Source organism: Sycon ciliatum, chromosome 1, assembly GCF_964019385.1.
Source record: "Sycon ciliatum chromosome 1, ocSycCili1.1, whole genome shotgun sequence".
NCBI classification, from domain to species: domain Eukaryota; kingdom Metazoa; phylum Porifera; class Calcarea; order Leucosolenida; family Sycettidae; genus Sycon; species Sycon ciliatum.
The window spans coordinates 59,240,223-59,258,036 of NC_088643.1; the positions used below are offsets into that span (position 1 = coordinate 59,240,223).

At 47.4% G+C, this 17,814-nt stretch overlaps 1 protein-coding gene across 1 annotated transcript; it reads right to left on the reverse strand.

The window, feature by feature from the left end:
- Window positions 1-6,624: 6,624 nt before the first annotated feature.
- Window positions 6,625-17,814, reverse strand: LOC135804632 (F-actin-capping protein subunit beta-like). The gene is made up of 11 exons (XM_065318547.1): window positions 17,654-17,814; window positions 17,485-17,583; window positions 17,273-17,394; window positions 17,072-17,185; window positions 13,396-13,475; window positions 12,713-12,774; window positions 11,777-11,839; window positions 11,147-11,200; window positions 9,252-9,317; window positions 9,003-9,079; window positions 6,625-7,474 (listed from the first exon to the last, which is right to left on the reverse strand). Exons 1-11 carry the CDS (start codon window positions 17,654-17,656, stop codon window positions 7,393-7,395), a joined length of 822 nt encoding a protein of 273 aa, XP_065174619.1. The 5' UTR covers window positions 17,657-17,814; the 3' UTR covers window positions 6,625-7,392.

Sequence of the window (17,814 nt, forward strand, 5' to 3'; positions counted from 1 at the left end):
ATCGCCAACGACGAGAATGTAGCGGTTTCCTCGTGGTGTCACCGGAAGCGGGCCCATAATATCCATTCCGACTCGTTGTAGAGGAAATGATGGCTGCGACGTGACCATTGGCGCCCGAGGTGTTGGTACAGGTGGTTTGCGGCGCTGGCAGACTTCACAGGCGCGAATGAACAGGTCAATATCATCGGACATACCAGGCCAATAGAACCGCGGTCGGGCCTGGGACGTTGTTCGATTGGTACCCATGTGACCAGCAGTGATGTGACTGTGAAGTAAGGCGAGCACTTCTCGTTGGAGCGACGGGGGAACTACCAGCTGGAGGGAGTGCGAACTACCATCCTCTGATTCATACTTGCGGTACAGGATGTCGTTGTCGAGTATCAGGCGGTTGAACTGATGGTAGAGAGCGAGACGGAACCTGCTAGAACCTTGCAGTTCAGGGCTGTGACGATCAGGCCGCTGTGACTGCCGGACCCATGTCATGGCTGCAGTGACATCAGGATCCTGGTGTTGGGCATCACGGACCCACGTTAGCGATGAAGGAGGCGGCGGAGCATCAGTACTAATGGCAGCATTCGTCAGAGCAGGTTCGGCGGGCGGTGGAGGAGATTTGCGAGAGAGACCATCCGCATTAGCATGAGCCTTACCAGGGCGATGGACAATGCGGTAATCAAACATAGCTAAGCGTTCAATCCAGCGAGCAAGCAAGCCATCTGTGCCAGTGAAGTTGTGCAGCCAGACTAAAGCTTTGTGATCAGTGCGTAGTGTGAAGTGTGCGCCAGCAAGATAGTGACGGAAGTATTCACAGAACGTGACAACAGCTAGAAGTTCCTTTCTAGTAGCACTATAGCGGCGTTGGCTATGTGAAAGGCTCTTACTAGCGTAAGCTACAACATGCTCTGTGCCATTGGAATCTTTCTGAGAGAGGACAGCGCCCATAGCAAAGTCACTAGCATCGGTGTCGAGGATGAACGTGTGATTCGGAATGGGGTATGCAAGAACCGGGCGGGTAAGGAGTGCATGTTTCAGCGCATTGAAAGCTTGAGCTGCAGCATCTGACCAAGCAAACGTGGCCTTGGATTCGGTGAGGGTATGCAATGGCTGGGCAAGCATCGAAAACTTTGGAATAAATCGGCGGTAATAAGACGCAAAGCCAAGAAATGTCCTAACTGCTGTCTTACTTGTGGGTTGACGCCAGGTGCGGACAGATTCCAGTTTACCAGGGTTAGGACGGATGCCATCGTGGGCGAAGTGAAAGCCCAGGTAGACGACAGACGGTTGTAGGAGGTTGCATTTCGATGGTTTGATCTTCAGACCAGCTTTGCGGAGACACAGGAACACAGCGCGGAGGTTGGTGAGATGCTCTTGGAACGTCTTGGAGAACACAATGATATCGTCTAGATATACGAGGCAGATTGCTGGGATGAGGACACGAAGCACTGTGGACATTAGGCGCTGGAATGTACCAGGTGCGTTGCACAATCCGAAAGGCATAACATTCCACTGAAATAAGCCGAACGGAGTGGTAAAGGCAGACTTTGCCTTAGCAGATTCAGTGAGCTCTACCTGCCAGTAACCGGATGCCAAATCTAGTGTCGAGAAGTACTTACAGCCTTGCATGGCGTCAATAGCATCGTCGACGCGGGGTAACGGGAAGGCATCACGCTTAGTGCGCTGGTTGAGTTTGCGGTAATCGACACAGAGGCGGATACTATCGTCCGGTTTGCGCACAACAACTATCGGAGCAGCCCATGGACTCGCGGAAGGTTCCACTATACCATCGTCAATGAGTCGGTCAATATGATCACGTACCTCAGCTTGACGGTGCACAGGCAGGCGGCGAGGTTGCATCCGAATAGGCTGGTCCGTTGTAGTAGGAATGTCGTGAGTGATGACTTGAGTGCGACCCACGTCAGATGGGCCAGTTGAGACGATGTCGGAAAACTCCTCTAGCAGAGCGTGGAGCTGGGATTGTTGGTCAGGCGGCAGATTGCTGGTGTGGAACATAGCAGTGACAGACTGAGCGATAGCAGCAGCAGAGGTGTACTCAGCGGGGTAATCAGCAGGAGGTTGTGTGGCCGAAGGGTCGATGGTGCCTGGTGACAGAGAGCCAAGCGGGCAGTTCTCAGGTAGTGTGATGGGGTGCTCGTTGGGGTTGATCAGACGGACGGGCACCATGTTATCAGTGACGGTAGCCAGCGTAGCGAGGCCGACAATGTGGTGGGTACTGCACGTAGACTCACATGGCTCAAACAGCAGGGGGCTATCGGAATGGCAGGAAGCAACTTTAGCAGAGCAGATGTAATGAGACATGGCCGGGACGGTCACAGCAGCGGGAAGCGTGCATAAAACGGGAGTAGCTGGGAGCGAAGCGGCATGGACAGGGGACGGGATCACAACGGGATCAGCGGAGAGCGAAGCGGCATGGACAGGTGACGGGATCAGGGCGGGGGAATGCAGGGGAATAACCTGACCAGCAATGGACATGGTGGAAGCGGCGAAATCAAGCGAACACGCTTGGGCATGCAAAAAGTCAACCCCTAGAATGACCTCGGGATGGATGGAGGCAACTAAGAAATCATGCAGGACAGGCGGGGTGGTGGGCGAAACAGAAATGTGCAACTCAGCTTGACCCAAAATCGCTACGGACGAGCCATCCACAGAAAAGATGCATGAGGGAGGCGGAGGGGACAGGGACGGGCGATTCCTCAGAGAATCCCACAGCTTCTTGCTCACAATTGACTTGGAAGACCCACTGTCTAACAAAGCATTGGAACCGACTGCGTTCACAGTCACGGGTATTACAGGGAGGCGGCATGCATGGTCGCGTCGGGACAAGCTCGACGAAAAAAGGTGTAATGGGGAGAGGTTGGGGAAGAAAGCACGTACATCAGGGAGGCGGTGGCGGTACAGCACAGCGAGCAAAACAGTTAAAATCGTGAGCGTAACAGGGTGGGTAAGGAGCAAGATAGCAAGGCATATAAACACAGTGCTTACGTCAGTCCCGGAAGAGCAGGATGCGGCAGGCCTAGTGTCCGAGGTACTTAGCACTGCCGCCGGTAGTTTCCCGCCGGCGCAGGACGACGGGCACGGCATTCTCGGCTGATATGACCCTGGCGACCACATGACCAGCAGGTGACAGGTGTGCGGCCTTGCGTCTGCGGGGGCTGTGGTGGTTGGTCAGGTCGGGAACGACGAGTTGGTCCTGGCAGACTGGCCTCCAACGTTGCCAGACGGTCTAACACAGCCTTCAGTTGGTCTGTCACCGCGTCGAGTGGCTGGGAAACAGCAAAGGCGGGGATCGGCACAGGGTCCGCGGCGGGCAGTTCGGCAGCGAGTATTGCCTGGTGATGAAGCGCGGCCTGGAGTGCCCCGTCGGTCGTTTGCGGGTTGAGCTCCCGAACGCGGACCCGCATGCCCCGCGAGTCGAGCCCAGAGATGAATTGGTCTTTGGTTAGACTGTCGAGGTCTCCCGCGGCCATCTGGGGGTATGCCTGCCGGGCCAGGGAGCGAACAGCCTCACAGAAAGCCCCCAGTTGTTCTTCTTTGGCCTGGCGACGAGCTTGAAATGTTGCGCGATGGAGGTCGACGCGCTGCACTGGCTCAAACCGAGCTTGCAGCGCCTGGACGAGCTGTTGGCGGCCTCCGTTCCTGGTGGCCGCAGGGAGCGATTGGTAATACAGCTGGGCCTCGCCCTCCAGTGCGAGGCCCAGGAACTGCGTTTGCTGGACGGGGGTCCAGTTGTTTACCGCGGCGACCTGGTCGAAATGCATCAGCCAGGACGCGAAGTTGTCCTCCAGGCGACCCTTGTATTTCTCCGGCTGCACATGGTACGCCCCTCTCGGTGGTTGGGCAGGCGCGGGCGGAGCTGGGGCTGCGGCGGGCGCGGCGGCGGGTGCCCCGGCAGGTACATTAGGTTGAGCCATCGTATCGCAGTAACGTGGAAAGTAACAAAGTAAGTTATAGAATGAAACAAAATGAATTTACCGCTGCCACCAATTCTGTAACGGGCCGCAGTCTCTCTCGGAGGCAAATGCAGACGGGTCTCAGTGAACACACTGTTAATAATTATTAAACATTAACTCTGACTCTAACTCTAAACTGACATACATGTAAAGAGAATTGTGAACAGCAGCTTTTATAGGGTGAGGAATTGTTAGTGTAAGTAAGCTAGCCTATAGCCAGGGGATACGTAGAGTAGAAGAAGAAAGGTCACAGTAAGATGTGTGGGCCACAGTCATTGCACAAGGAATGCCATTTGATTCTATGCAGAAGAAGGAGCTGAATAACAGTGTGGGCAATGGGCGTAAACGAGGTACCGGGAAGACAGCCATTAGGAATTCTAAGGAAGTTCTCATTAGGATGTGTGTAGATAAATGAAAAGGAGGTCGAAAGTGAAATGTATCAAAAGGGTCTACAGGGTACATGTGCTAGTATTCCTCAGGTCATCCTAGTGTGTGGGAGTAATACATGAACACAGTGAGACTAGTTACTATCCATGTCATGGATCTGCAAGCACGGTACAGAGTTGCAAGTGCAGGGTGCGGTGCAACACGCGTGACCAATACATTGAAAGACACGCTGCAGCTGTGTAAGTTACTAGCGTGCCAACGCTACACATGTACGAGCCATGTGCCATGCTACACTTGAAAGGCTGAACAAATGATGGATTCAGATTTGCAGTGAGACTGGAATGGGTGTGTCCACCCAAACCTCACTTCACCAGTATGAAGCTGCAGGAGTATGATCTTTTTCGGTCATGCCTGGATACACCACCATGTATTGTAGTAGTCTACAGTGCATTTCAAAACTATAGACGCGTAGGGTTTTTGAAATATTTCAAATTTGGCTGGAACTTTTTAAGAATAGTTTTCAGAATATTGCTCAGGATCGCTCCACAATTACTCTCATGTAGTTTCTAAAGGATTGGATAACAGATGCCCAATTTGGAAAAAATTATGCACAAAGTGATCACAGATTTTATGTGGTATAGATGCTGGCATAACGGTTTTTGCCTAGGTACGAGGTGATTTGTAATAATTTTACATGAAAGTAAAAAAGGCTTTCATTCCGTTGCCCTGGCGAGTTTTGAAGTGTGCATGGTCTCATTTTGTCACTCTGTATGTCCTCTATCCATATATGAACTTCTTGAAAGCACAACACAAACATGAGAGACACAGCGTGGGGTTGCTTTGCATGCATTTTTTCACCCAGAAAAAGTGTGTACAAAATTTTACAAGTCAGTAAAATAGGGTCTAACATCAACAAATATGACCTAAATGTGTCAATAAGCTTGCAATGGTAAATCAAGATACATCTGAAGCGAGTCACATGCAGAGAAAGCAGATTGGTTTTGCAGGTTGCTCAACATATTGGTTTCTCACGGTACGTCGTCAACTCCCGTTCAAACGGTAGGTAATCTTTGACCGCCTACCGGCATTGTAGAGCATGAGCACGCAGACCTTATCTTGCTGCTCCATTCTTTCAACTTGCTATTCATCGTCATGTGTGAAACAACCACACTAATCAAACATACCAGCCAGCCATGATGCGTTCCAGCCGTCCCACGACAGTGTGCCCCCGTGCATCTGAACGACAGTGCACTTAACCAGCACCTACTGACAGTGTCGGAGCTTCCATACTCTCCAAGACAAGTGCAGTGACTCCTTCACCTGATTCATATACTTCTGTGTTGGAAGAAGACTGCAGACCACCCCCAATGGGTGCTCCGCCGTCAACACCCAACATACATTCATGCCACATCATTTCTGCATTTGCTATTTGCCGTCATGAATCTCTACCAGCACGTCTAAGGTAGCAAGCTGAGTTTCATACGTAGATCTACTGACCAGCTAATTATTTTACCTGTACGCCATAAGCATCAGCAGCTTCGAACTTGGATTTGAATCACCTCAAGTTCATGACGGGTGAGTGAAATACACCTACTGTCAAAATTGCAGTTTCTGACCATCACCTTTTTGGCTAATCTCTTCTTCAGCCCTGCTACTCTTGACAGTGTGGCAGACTCAATACCGGCCTCGGGGACCAGCCTAGGGTTTCCACCTGCCGTAGAATATGCTCTCTGGCTCTTGGACGTCCTTCAAGTATCCATTGAGGGATATTTTACCTCATTGACCACAAATTCACGAATTTCGATCCATGATTGATAACTCACAAGGCCGTGGAAGAAAACAATTCCGCAAAACGCTGCTGATGCTTACAAACTACAATACAATGGCAACTCATTTGTCTGTCGAACTAACAAAAACAATTCATGGGAAGAATGCAATCGCCCTCAACAATGCTATTTTACTCGATTTGTAAAATAATATGCCATGTAAAATTTTTACAAATCACCTCGTACGCGTCTATAGTTTTGAAATGAACTGTAGTACATGCACAATCGCACCTACTCAAAGTTCATGCTTGAAAGCAGGGAGTAGTATTGTACTACTCCCTGCTTGAAAGATCAAGTTAGTTACGTCTAACAGCTGGTTTCTGGCTGCAGTCCGAATAAAACTACACCAGGCGTACAAGTCATCTACCTTGTTACATGCTGTCAATGACATACTGGTAAACATGATCCGTATGTCCGCACCTTTATTTAAAGCCATGGCAGTGTACTCGATTCTAAAGCCAGTCTCAGTTGTAAAGCCATGGCCTTGTAGATGAAACATTTGAAATGTTTTGAAAATGAAGCGGTAAGTACTATTTTTAACAAAACTTCCAGACAAGCAGAAAGGGCAAAGGGGAATGTAGATTGAAATTTTGCGTGTGGACTTTTATGCCATGGCGTAATAGGTGGGTCATTTCGCATCTAGAATAGCGAGGAAAGCAGCGGTGTTTCGAATATAAGGTCATGGCTTTAAAGGTGCAGACATACGGGTATATGTGCAGCAGGCCGGGAGTCGTCAAATACGTATAAGTTTTTGAGGAATCCCTGATGTGCAGGGCTTCCCGACACCAGCAGGATCAAGAGAAGCTGATCTACATCTTGAAAGTACCTATACTGTAAAACCAGAGATTTTCGGTGATGTTATATCTGCAGTATCGGTCAGTTTGGTATCCTCCTCTACAACTACTAGTACAGTACTAGCACGAGTATCATGACCTTGTTGCGTTTTATTTATAATTGCTTGTACCGAAGTCACCGAAAAATAAAACTCGCCGGAAATTTCTGGCTTTACAGCATTACAAAAAGTGCATAAATTCCGGCCTAAGCCCAGCATTCTGAATAACAGCCATCTCAAACAATACAGACAATAAGCCATACCAGGAATGCATGGTGCCGGGGATGAGGGGTGTTATGGAAGACCATAGCAGACATAAAAACAAAACAAAAAAGATGTCAGCTGGAGAGGAAATGAAGAATAAGAATTCCAGTGCTAGGCTTTACTTCCGTTGCTTCAGTGCATCTGCAATAGCCCTCTGGGCATCCTGCTGCATGCGAGCTTCACTAAGATTACGTACAGACCTAAACGACAACAATAAACAACAGAACAAACAACAATGATTGGAATAGCCTGCTTCCACCAAACTGGATTGATGTGTAGCCAAAAGTCAGCACCATGGACTGGCTGTGACGAAGCACTTGCAAGCCCTATGAATACTTCCATCCCGAAAATACAGTCACATGTCTCTTGGCAAGGAAAAATGGACCGGTCTAATATTGTGCTTGAGAAATACTGGGCACCAGGTTCAAGTCCTGATGATAAGGACAGGGAATTTTCCAGCCGTGCACCAAACCACGGCCAACACGAAACTCTTGGCCTGGCAAGACGGGTACATGGATGTGGCAAATGGGGTTCGGCACTTGTGCAATTTGGTGAGAATCCAGTCCTTTCGCCTCTACATGCCATAACTGCAGCTTGGACTATATAGTGCAGAGTCTGCAGACCAATGTATGCACAATTCTTTCATTCTTGAAGTCATGAAGATGGCTTCGAGGGTGAATCTGTAACAAGGCTGTTTTCGCCACAGCTCGAGCACGAGTGTGAATTGCCTCGCTGTTGGACGCAAATATATCAAATCACAAAGCGAAATGGGAGCTATGCTGTACCTCAGCACGCACCACATATTCGTCCCGGGACGAGTAATCCAGGGATGAAGATGTGATGTGTCTACATGAAGATTTTCGTTCCCGGATGTGTCACGCGTCACACGCCTACAACTTGTATGGTCATATATGGATCCACCCATTTAACTGAGTCAATTTGCTTGCAGACCAAAACATATATTTGTGCACATTTCCGTAAATTTTGGTCGGAATGAGTTGCAGAACTGAAAGGGAAACTCAATCTATGTTTTTGGTGTTCCGCAGAGTAGGCACTCTGGGCACATGCAGTCAGTAAACATAGACATTCATAGGTATCCTGTCGTGCTGTAACAATGATTTAAAACAAAAGATCTGGAGGTCCCAGGCCCAAATAATCATTGACAGGAACTTTGATGTCCACTTCCAAAAGTAAGTGCCAATTGGACAGCATTGGCTCCATCACGGCAATGCACATGATGAACAAGACTGATAGGCCATTCACACGACGTGCAAACTCACTTTCATCGTACCATTTCCAAGGATAATATTTTACTCGCAGAAGATAAACTTGGACACACGCGTGCAACTGATTTTTGACCTCGGCCGGGGGCCCTTGTGCTCACGATTATACGTTGCACGCAAGCAAAAGGGTCGGTTTTCGAAAGTGCGCGCACTAGTATTTCAAAGGGAAAATTAAAAAATTAATATTTCCCGGCATTTTCAGATCGCTATGGATACATTGATGCGTGCAAAGTTTACCCAGCACCGTGTGAACTGGGTCACGGTTTGCAAGTGACTTCTTGGTCGCACGCGTGCATGTGTTTGCAAGTCGTTTCAATGGCTGTAAAAAAATGAAAGAGATGCCTCCCTTGAAATAGTGGGGGAAAGGTTGCACGACAGACTTTACATCTATGGGGTCTTGCGTCAGGAATATCTGGGAAAGAGAAGCCACGCTGGGTCAACTCACCGCAAGTCATTGACAACATCCCTCGTCTTGCCGAAGTAAATTTCGTTCAACGTACCACGGATTTTGTTTTCCATGTCCTGTGTGTCAACAAATCCACAAGACCACGTACACACACACACACACATATGATCCATAAAAAAGAGTACTCACTGACAATACAAGCTAATTTGCCGTTGCAAATTAGCGCAGCACACAGCTGTACAAACACCGGACACAAGGAATGAAGCAGCAAACACAACGTGAACTCACCTCGATCATGCGGCCGATATTAACAAGATGAGGCTGGTTCTCAGACACAGCATTGTCCTGTTCAATCTGCATAATCACAAAGAGGCCCAGTATATGTAACACAAAATCAGCTGCCTACAACGACAATGCCCTTTGCCAGGTCCCAAAGTACAGGAGAGAAGAAAATGAGAGCGGGGGGGGGGGGGGGGGGGGGGGGCAGTAGCACAGCTGTATAATTACAGTGCTGGAAAGTGAGCAGTGAAAACTAACTTAGACTGTCACACAAACTGGCCTCGGATGCAGCGCATCAAATGTTTGTGTTACCAGAGCACACACACACACACACACACCTACACTGTGCCAGAGACCAAATTAGTCTTTCATTGTGCACCGCTGTAGTTGCTGCTGAAGAGACGCATGCGCTGGGTGCATGTACGGGAGTAGAGATAAATTTACCAGATCTGGGTACTTGGGAAGGGTGCCCAGATCTTGGAAACACCCGGTACCAAGAGTCCATAAACAAGAGTATGCAACTGTGATCTCTTTTCTATGAGCCAGATGCGCGGCGCACTGCCTTCATTACATCATTCAACGGCAGTTCGCGCATTGCGGAAAAAACACAGCACCTCCCCTCTGGTTTGAAATGAACTTTAGCACGGAACTGGAGTTCACGCGCCAAAATCTAGAGATCACATAGGTACTGGAACGAATCTAGCAAAAATGGATGGGCTCGTACGAGAAATTGTGGGTTTGAGTACATGCTTTTAGAGCGTGATGGAGGCAAGTTGTGTAATGAAGGCAGCGCGCCGCGTACTGACCGATAACCACAGTTGCCTACTCTTGTTTATGCACTCTTGCCGGTACCAATACATAATATGCGTCCATCTCTTATTTTTCATATATGTGTGTATGCAATCTGGCAGTCTTGGCTGACCACTTGTCTATTTTTTCCGGGCAGGACCCATGTGAAATTGGTGAAGGCGGGTGATTTTTTTTATTTTTCCTATGTATGTATGTATGTATGTATGCATGGCATGTCGGACTCTTTTTTAACAGTATTTTCCGGTAATTTTGATATAATTTTTTTTATAGACAACAGGTACGCGGTTTACCCATACATTTTTTTGGTATTTGGCCAACGACGGCCCTGAGTTGTACATCAGGGAGTCGTACAAGCCCGGGTTTGTGTGACTCCATGTCACAGATCTACTCACACGATCAGTACTGTACATGTATATGAACTGTTTAAAAAAAAGACTTCAGTTCAATTTTGGTGCGGGAGGGCACGGGAACCTCTATTTTTTTGGTCTCGCCTTAGAGAACTCTGACGTTGATGATTTGAGCAGCTTAAAAAATGCTGTTGTTCATCAGACTTCATTACAATCATTTCGGCCAGTAGCTTTGAGCTCCGCTGAGGGGACCTAACAAGGTGGAAACAGCTAGCTGTCTGGTGATTGAGTGCATTTAATAGGCATGTGTATAGGAGCTACATAACATTGCACCTATTAAACTAACAAGAGTGCCCCCCCCCCCCCATACACACAAGGCAATGGACCCAGGCTACAGACATTTTGTGAGACTACACACATTTACCTGGTCACTGATACTGTTTGAATTGCTGCCTGAGCATTGGCCTTTGCGTGATAATCCGCGAGTTGCAACTGCTATGACCATGTACGAACAGGAGTAAAATAAAATATGCCCCCATGGCTCTATACACCTGATTCACCATGCACTGTGCGTACTGCGTGGACTACGCATTCACGAGCTGGGCGTTTAGGACTCGCACCTCGCAAATCTATTACTTGGTAGTTTGCATGCTGGCTTCAAAACTAACTAAGTGGAATTGTTTCACTGAGGGGATTCATTAGGCTGGAACAAACAGACAGAAAACAAGGCCATAACTGCATGGTTACCTGTCTCGTTAAGCTTCCACCAAGGTTCATTGTACCAGACGCCTCCTTGTTCGTCTACAGAAAACAGACCGGCAAAAGAATAGTTGTAAACAAATAGTCAGCAGCCCTGCAGTATGGTGTACACTGCGAACATACATTTACACAATCTAACTTCATTATGCACAATCTGTCTGAGCAATATGTACAAGGACCTGTGCTCCCACACACGGCTGATTTTTGCTCTCATTGTGCAACACATACCTACATTGTATTCAATGTGCCAACTCAGTCTCGGAAAGGCATGAGCAATGAATTGAGCGAAACAACATATTGAAGTCACTGGTCGTTTGCAAGTCACCGCCGAGAGTGGCCCAGAATGTCACCATATCCCACCCACGAGCAAGAGTCCAGCCCCGAGGGGTTATGTGTCTCGTGGTACTTGTAATGTATTGCATCGAGTCATCTGCTAGGTCCAAGCCCCCACTACTGTTGTACTCATCACCCAATGGACCTAACTTTGCAAACAACTCACTGGCAGTGGGACTGGTGGTGGAAACAGGATAATCACCACCCAAAAATCCAGTAAATAAGCACTCCGAGTTTCGGGAGAATTGATGATCGTAAACACGATCAAAGGAAGTTAGTACTCACCTGCATCCAAAGCATGACTGTTGAGGTGAGCTTGTAGTGGGCGTTCTTGCCACCACTCTTCTCCTACAAAAAGTAAACGCAAAACACACAACTGACATTTTTGAGAATTTATCTATCGGGGACTCAATCCACAAGGGTATTTTACAAAAGGATCAAAAGGAGTGCGACAAAGGAACAGAGCTTGAAAGTGATGATGTCAGAAGTCAACAAACGATGACTTCTGGGTCAAATGAAATCCATGCCGGAAATAGAGGAGTACAGTATCTGGTGGATATAGCACTTGTTTAGCATGATGGCGTGGATTAGCTTTGTGCCTGTACCAGCAGTATGACCCCAGCCAGGGGTCCAGTCCAGTCAGTATTGTGTCACCCTACTCTGAAAGAAACAACCCAGCCGTGGAGGGCCCCGTACGGTTGCAAAACAATAATCCACAGGCGGGATTCGAACCCAGCACCCCTGCCTAATCGGGGCAATGCTCCACCAATTAGCTTACCGGGGATCGCACACACACACACACACACACACATGTGGCCTCTTCTTGCTACACCGCTCTCCCCCCTTAACGAGCTGTGTTCTCATGCCGTGCCTGCTCGTGGGGCAATAGATTGTGGGTTCCAGCTATTGCCAGGCGCCAATGCCGCAAAAGAATGATCTACGGGCAGGATTCGAACCCAGCACACCCGTCATACCGGGACAGTGCCCTACCAATCAGGCTACTGGAGATCACATACATACACACACGTGACCCCTTCATACCGCAATACTTGCTACAGCACAAATAACGGATCATAGAGGATCCAAAAGTCAACGTTGTTGTGACGTAGCACTGTCAAGCCATATAACGGAGGTGTCATGGTAAGCCCTTAACGCACTACACAGATTATAATTATACAATATTCTGGCGGCTGAAATTAGGTGACGGCCCCCTAAACCTACCTGAACCTCAATGACATGAATGCTGTCCCAGCATCCCTTGATTTTCTTGGAGCCATCACCGGCTGGATGAAGGAAACAAGGCAAAGAACAAAACAGAAATGAAGAACAGTAATTTTAAAAGGATGCAACAAGTAACTGCATAAATTCGCCATAAAAAGCCCATTACTCATTATAAGTAATGGACAAATACCTACAGCACATGCACAAGAAAATAGGAAACAATGACTACACTCATACTTGGTTTATCCGGACGGGCCCGAAACTTTGAAATATCCGTAACTCCGAATCACATACATTTTGATGGGGAAAGGCCGTCGATGTGGCATATGGCGTCACTATTTCCACAAAAAGTGGCAAAGGAGAAATATTTCCACTAAAACTCGCCCAAGGGTAGCATTTTCTTCGGGTATCGGGTCTGGGTAGTTTTCCACGGGTAGCACGGGTACCCGATCGGGTAATGTTTCCATGGTAAGACCACAAGGCACACCGGCCCCTTGCCTTGCGCAATGGGTAGACATGCATGAATTATTCGTACACGTGAACTGTACATGATGTCATCTGCTACTTCGGGTTTTCGGGTACTATTCGGTACCCGTCTACCCGAGGTCCTCTCGGGTAGCGGACTACCCGTGCACACCACTATCGCAAAGCATGATTAGCCATGAGTGATATGTCAAACATACCCTTCTTGATCAGAACGACACCAGCAAAGCCGTGGTCAAGGTCCCAAAGGTATACGGAAGACACACCGGCCTCGAAGTACCTAAAAAGACAAAAAAAACGAACACACACATGACACCCACAACTACTTCGAAGTATGCAGAAACACTGCTGAAGAAGGAAAACTGGAAAAGGCATTCATGAAAATATTCAACACCGAAAACATGGGAAACAGTGGGGCACAAGTAATTATGCGTTACAGTCCACCAACTAGATTTTGAACAATCAGACGTGCACAATTTAGCACCAAACTGACACGGAGTACCGAGACATTCCATGGCAGGAAAGTGAGCTTGAGCACTGCTCGATAGTGCTAACAAGCGGCCTTCCAACTTGGAAGGTTTGTGGATAGTAGTGATAATTCCAAAGAGGGGAAGGTAAGCCAAACACAACCTACATTCCCAGCCTCCGTGGAATGCTGGCCTGCTACGATACTGGGACAGTAAGACCATTGGACAATACAGTCTACCCACAATTCGACAACACAGAGCAACAACAAACCAACTCGGGAGGCTCAATTTTATGAAGGACAAGAAATGAAAGGGAAGCTTCGTGAGGACGAATTGTAACAAACCGAACGCCGATATCCTACAGTACTGTACCTGTTAATGATTATGATGGACAAACTAACTACAAGAACACGTATAGCATCACATGACCATCGTTTCGCTGTATAGTTCATGACGACTCTTAAGGTGTACGGTAAGAACTCAGATGGTGCAAGCATGAATGTGACATTGACAAATGATATGGCCTTACATGTTGCACATTTATTCGCTTAGGAATGATGGCACACCTTCATTCAAGAATTAAGTGCTACACAAGATATGCTAGCACACAGCTAGCTACTAGTATAATTATTATAGCTTTCAGGGATTGATTTATCCGGGTTCGCATCGCAGTTCGCGAATCAAAATTCAATGGCTGCGATTCGCTTTTCGTTTTTTATCACCCAAAACTGCAATGCACTGGCCATGCATACCGGCATGTACAAAGACCATTCTGTACTGTTTGTGTGCAGTTTGCATGCGACTGTTGTACATACTGCTGACTAGGGAGTAGTATTTTACTACTCCAACCAACTGGCCTGTCCTGCTCAGTCCGCACGCGGGTTGCGGATCGCGCTCTGTTTGATTTTGGACACTGCACTAGCCACTGATAGCACTGGTCGACCGGTCGTACAGTACAACTAAGACTGCACAGTCTGCAGTCTTTTGAAGTTTTGTACACGGCGGTGACTTTCCCTGAAGTTCTCCTTTCTTCTTTCACTCTCAAGTTCAATTCAGTTTGTTTCTGTTCGACAAGACACAGTTGAAGATGGTTCTTAGTCTCATGTAGCCAACATGTCAGTGAATCTGATCACTGTCCAGAAGCGGGAAAAGGAACTGGACGCGCCAGGAGCGTCGATTCATTTCGATGAAGAAAAGGAGAAAAGCGAAAATTCTGTGCGCTTTGAACGAAGTGTCACGATCGTTTGAGCGCTTTCCTGAGCTTTCTTTGTGGAAGGACTCAGTGGAACTGCCCTGTTGAAGGACATTGTTGTGTGAAGAACTCGAAGTCGGATGGACGCTGAACATGTAACAAGCCCAAGCGAAAACCCTAACGTAAAATATTCAGGTCAACCGTTCGTTTGGAAAAGCAAAACAAACAACTGCAGCTATTGTCCTCTTCTGTACAAAATCCTGCTATTGTATAGATATACATGTACATGTAAACTTTCGATGAAGGAAAACTTGCTGGAAGTTGCTAGTCAATTGTAAAACTGTCTAGCAGTGACTGCTATGCAAAAAAATCAAAGTAATCGATCCCTGGCTTTAACCCTTTCAGGGCCACAGTGCATTTACTACGTCTGGGCACTGAAATTCAGTGCATCAGTACAATTGTGGAGATAGCAACAAACAAATTGTCACAACATTTTTGTTTCTCAACGGATTTTCACAACGTATGGCTTACTGGAAAGCTCCTTTCCTGCTCGTCATCTTCCACGTACTTTCAGAGCATACAGCACCTCAAGGACGCCCTAGCCTCGCCAACAGTGTCCCTACCGTGCGCCAGTTTGGCGTCAAGACCACGCTCAACTATTTCCTTCGATTTGGGGCTCATACTCAACGTAGAACTACGATTCAAACTGCATCGAGCTCATGAGATTCAAGCGATTCAAATTATGTACTCATACGCCATGCTGCCTTTCACACATCATTGGGGAATCCCCTTGAATGACTTGAAAGTCGCAAAAAATATCGCCAGACAGAAAGTAAGAAAAATGTTCAGATCGAAATCGCGCGTTCAATTTATCGCCGCTCGATCATTTGTTGAGCTATCGCCACACCGAAAACACCTCTGGAAAGCCCTTTCCAAGACCATTCCAATGAGCTAAAGATCTTCGCGATGCGATAATCCGTTCCAGAGTTATGGCTGTTTGTACAGTGATCTATCAGTGCGTACGGTACGTGGACTGTACAAAAAGTATAGCGCGGGTATACTCGTCATTACCCAGACGCGATGGGGTCTGCATGACGAGTATACTCGATAGAAAGGGTTAAGGCGCGTGTGGTTTGGTACAACCTGAAACAAGTTCGCCAGAGCAGTTTTGGTTTTCCGAAGTGAAAGCTGGCAGGAACATTGATTCAGTCAGAAATGACCACATCCGCACACACTTGGGTATTGCATTTTCATGCTCTGTACACATGAACTGAGTATCTAGTACAAAACTGAACTTAAACTGAACTTGGAACACTTTTCAAAAAATAGTCCTCTAGTTCTGGAGCACTGTTTGATTGATGCACTGCTGCTCCATTGCACTGCTGCTCCATTGCACCAGCTGTTCAATCCTGTTCTAGATCATACCCAACCAAATCTGTCCCTTTGGAAAAACGCGGTGAAGAATTCAAAATTCCGCGGCAAATTCCGCGGGGAAAAGGGGGGTTTTCTGCGGCATTTTCTGCGGTAAAATCAAAAATCTGCGGCATTTTCTGCAAGTTTTTCACCCTCCTCGTAGAGGATATGACAACTAGTCGCATGAAGGAGTACTTTTCATACTATCCTTTGCAGTCACAAACTGAATAAGAGTGAAGAATCATGGAGAGACCTGCACTGGCAAGAGAAATGTGCTCAAACAGATCGCAAAGTAGTTTTTCTGCTGCTTTCTGAGTAGTAATTTTAGTAATTTTCCCTAAAAAATTCAGATTCCGCGGGCAAAAGTGTGGATTCCGTGATTTCCGCGGATGATGGCAACTTCTGCGAAATTTGCCGCGGCCGCGGAATCGCGTTTTTCCAAGGGGACAGCCAAATACACCCTAAGTTTCATTAACTCAGGATGCTGACCAAATAAAAGAAGGCTAATTCCAAGCAAAATTTCTGCTTGAAAGTAACTGAAGTGCCATAACTGTGCATGTATGCATACTCCACATCTGGACTGCCACATTCTGATGCTGCACACCAGTTGACTAGCTGGAGTTTCAATCTGTCACTGTTTCAACTCCATTACAAACTAAATCTTTCAGCTAAATCATTAGTAAATGCGCTCTACAATAATAGACGCATAGTATGCACTGAACTGATGTCGTACGAAAATAAATGAGGACAAAACGAAGCCTATTTGACTTTTTTCCAGGTGGTACGTTGCCCAGCTCAACTTACATTTCACGGTACTGATCGAACGCTGTATTGGCATCGACTTCCAGCTTTCGGAGCTTGTCAGATGGTACTGCTCCATCAGGGAGAGGTGGGTCGTATGTATTACTCCACGGTGACCTTGGGGAAACGCCAAAAATGGACAAAAATCGATATCAAACTGAGAGTATAATTTCACGCACAGCTGCACACCGAGAGGCAATTTACCTGTAGCTGTCTCCATCACGGTTGTAGTCACACAGCAGATAGTCTCTACCAGTGGATTTATCCTTGGTGACCTTCAAAGGTTGATCTACAGATGAGAGGAGATCTTCGCATAGGTCCGGCACCTGAAGCACATATCCAATGGGACAACCAACGTCCAGTTACTTTGCTACCACAGCTACAGACACGCAGCAGTGAAAGGCTGGTGAGCTTACCAAATCGATGAGGTCGCTGAGATTCTTCTCGATCTGCTGAGGCGGCAATCTCCTCATCAAATCAAGCGCGCAGTCGAGCTGTTGATCCTGGTCGGCAGGCTGATCCAAAAACCAAGGAGGTGTTATACTTCAGGCTTCAATAGATCGGGTACAAACCTACAAAACTTACCATGGTTGCTGATATCCACCACAACGAACTCTCCCACCGCCAGGGATATTCCACAAGGTCGAATGTGACTGGTTTTGTACTACCGAATTGGAGAGTGAACAAGAAGCAGTAGACTGTTCAGAAAAGGCAACCTGAAAAGCAGGCTGGGACCGATCCAAGAC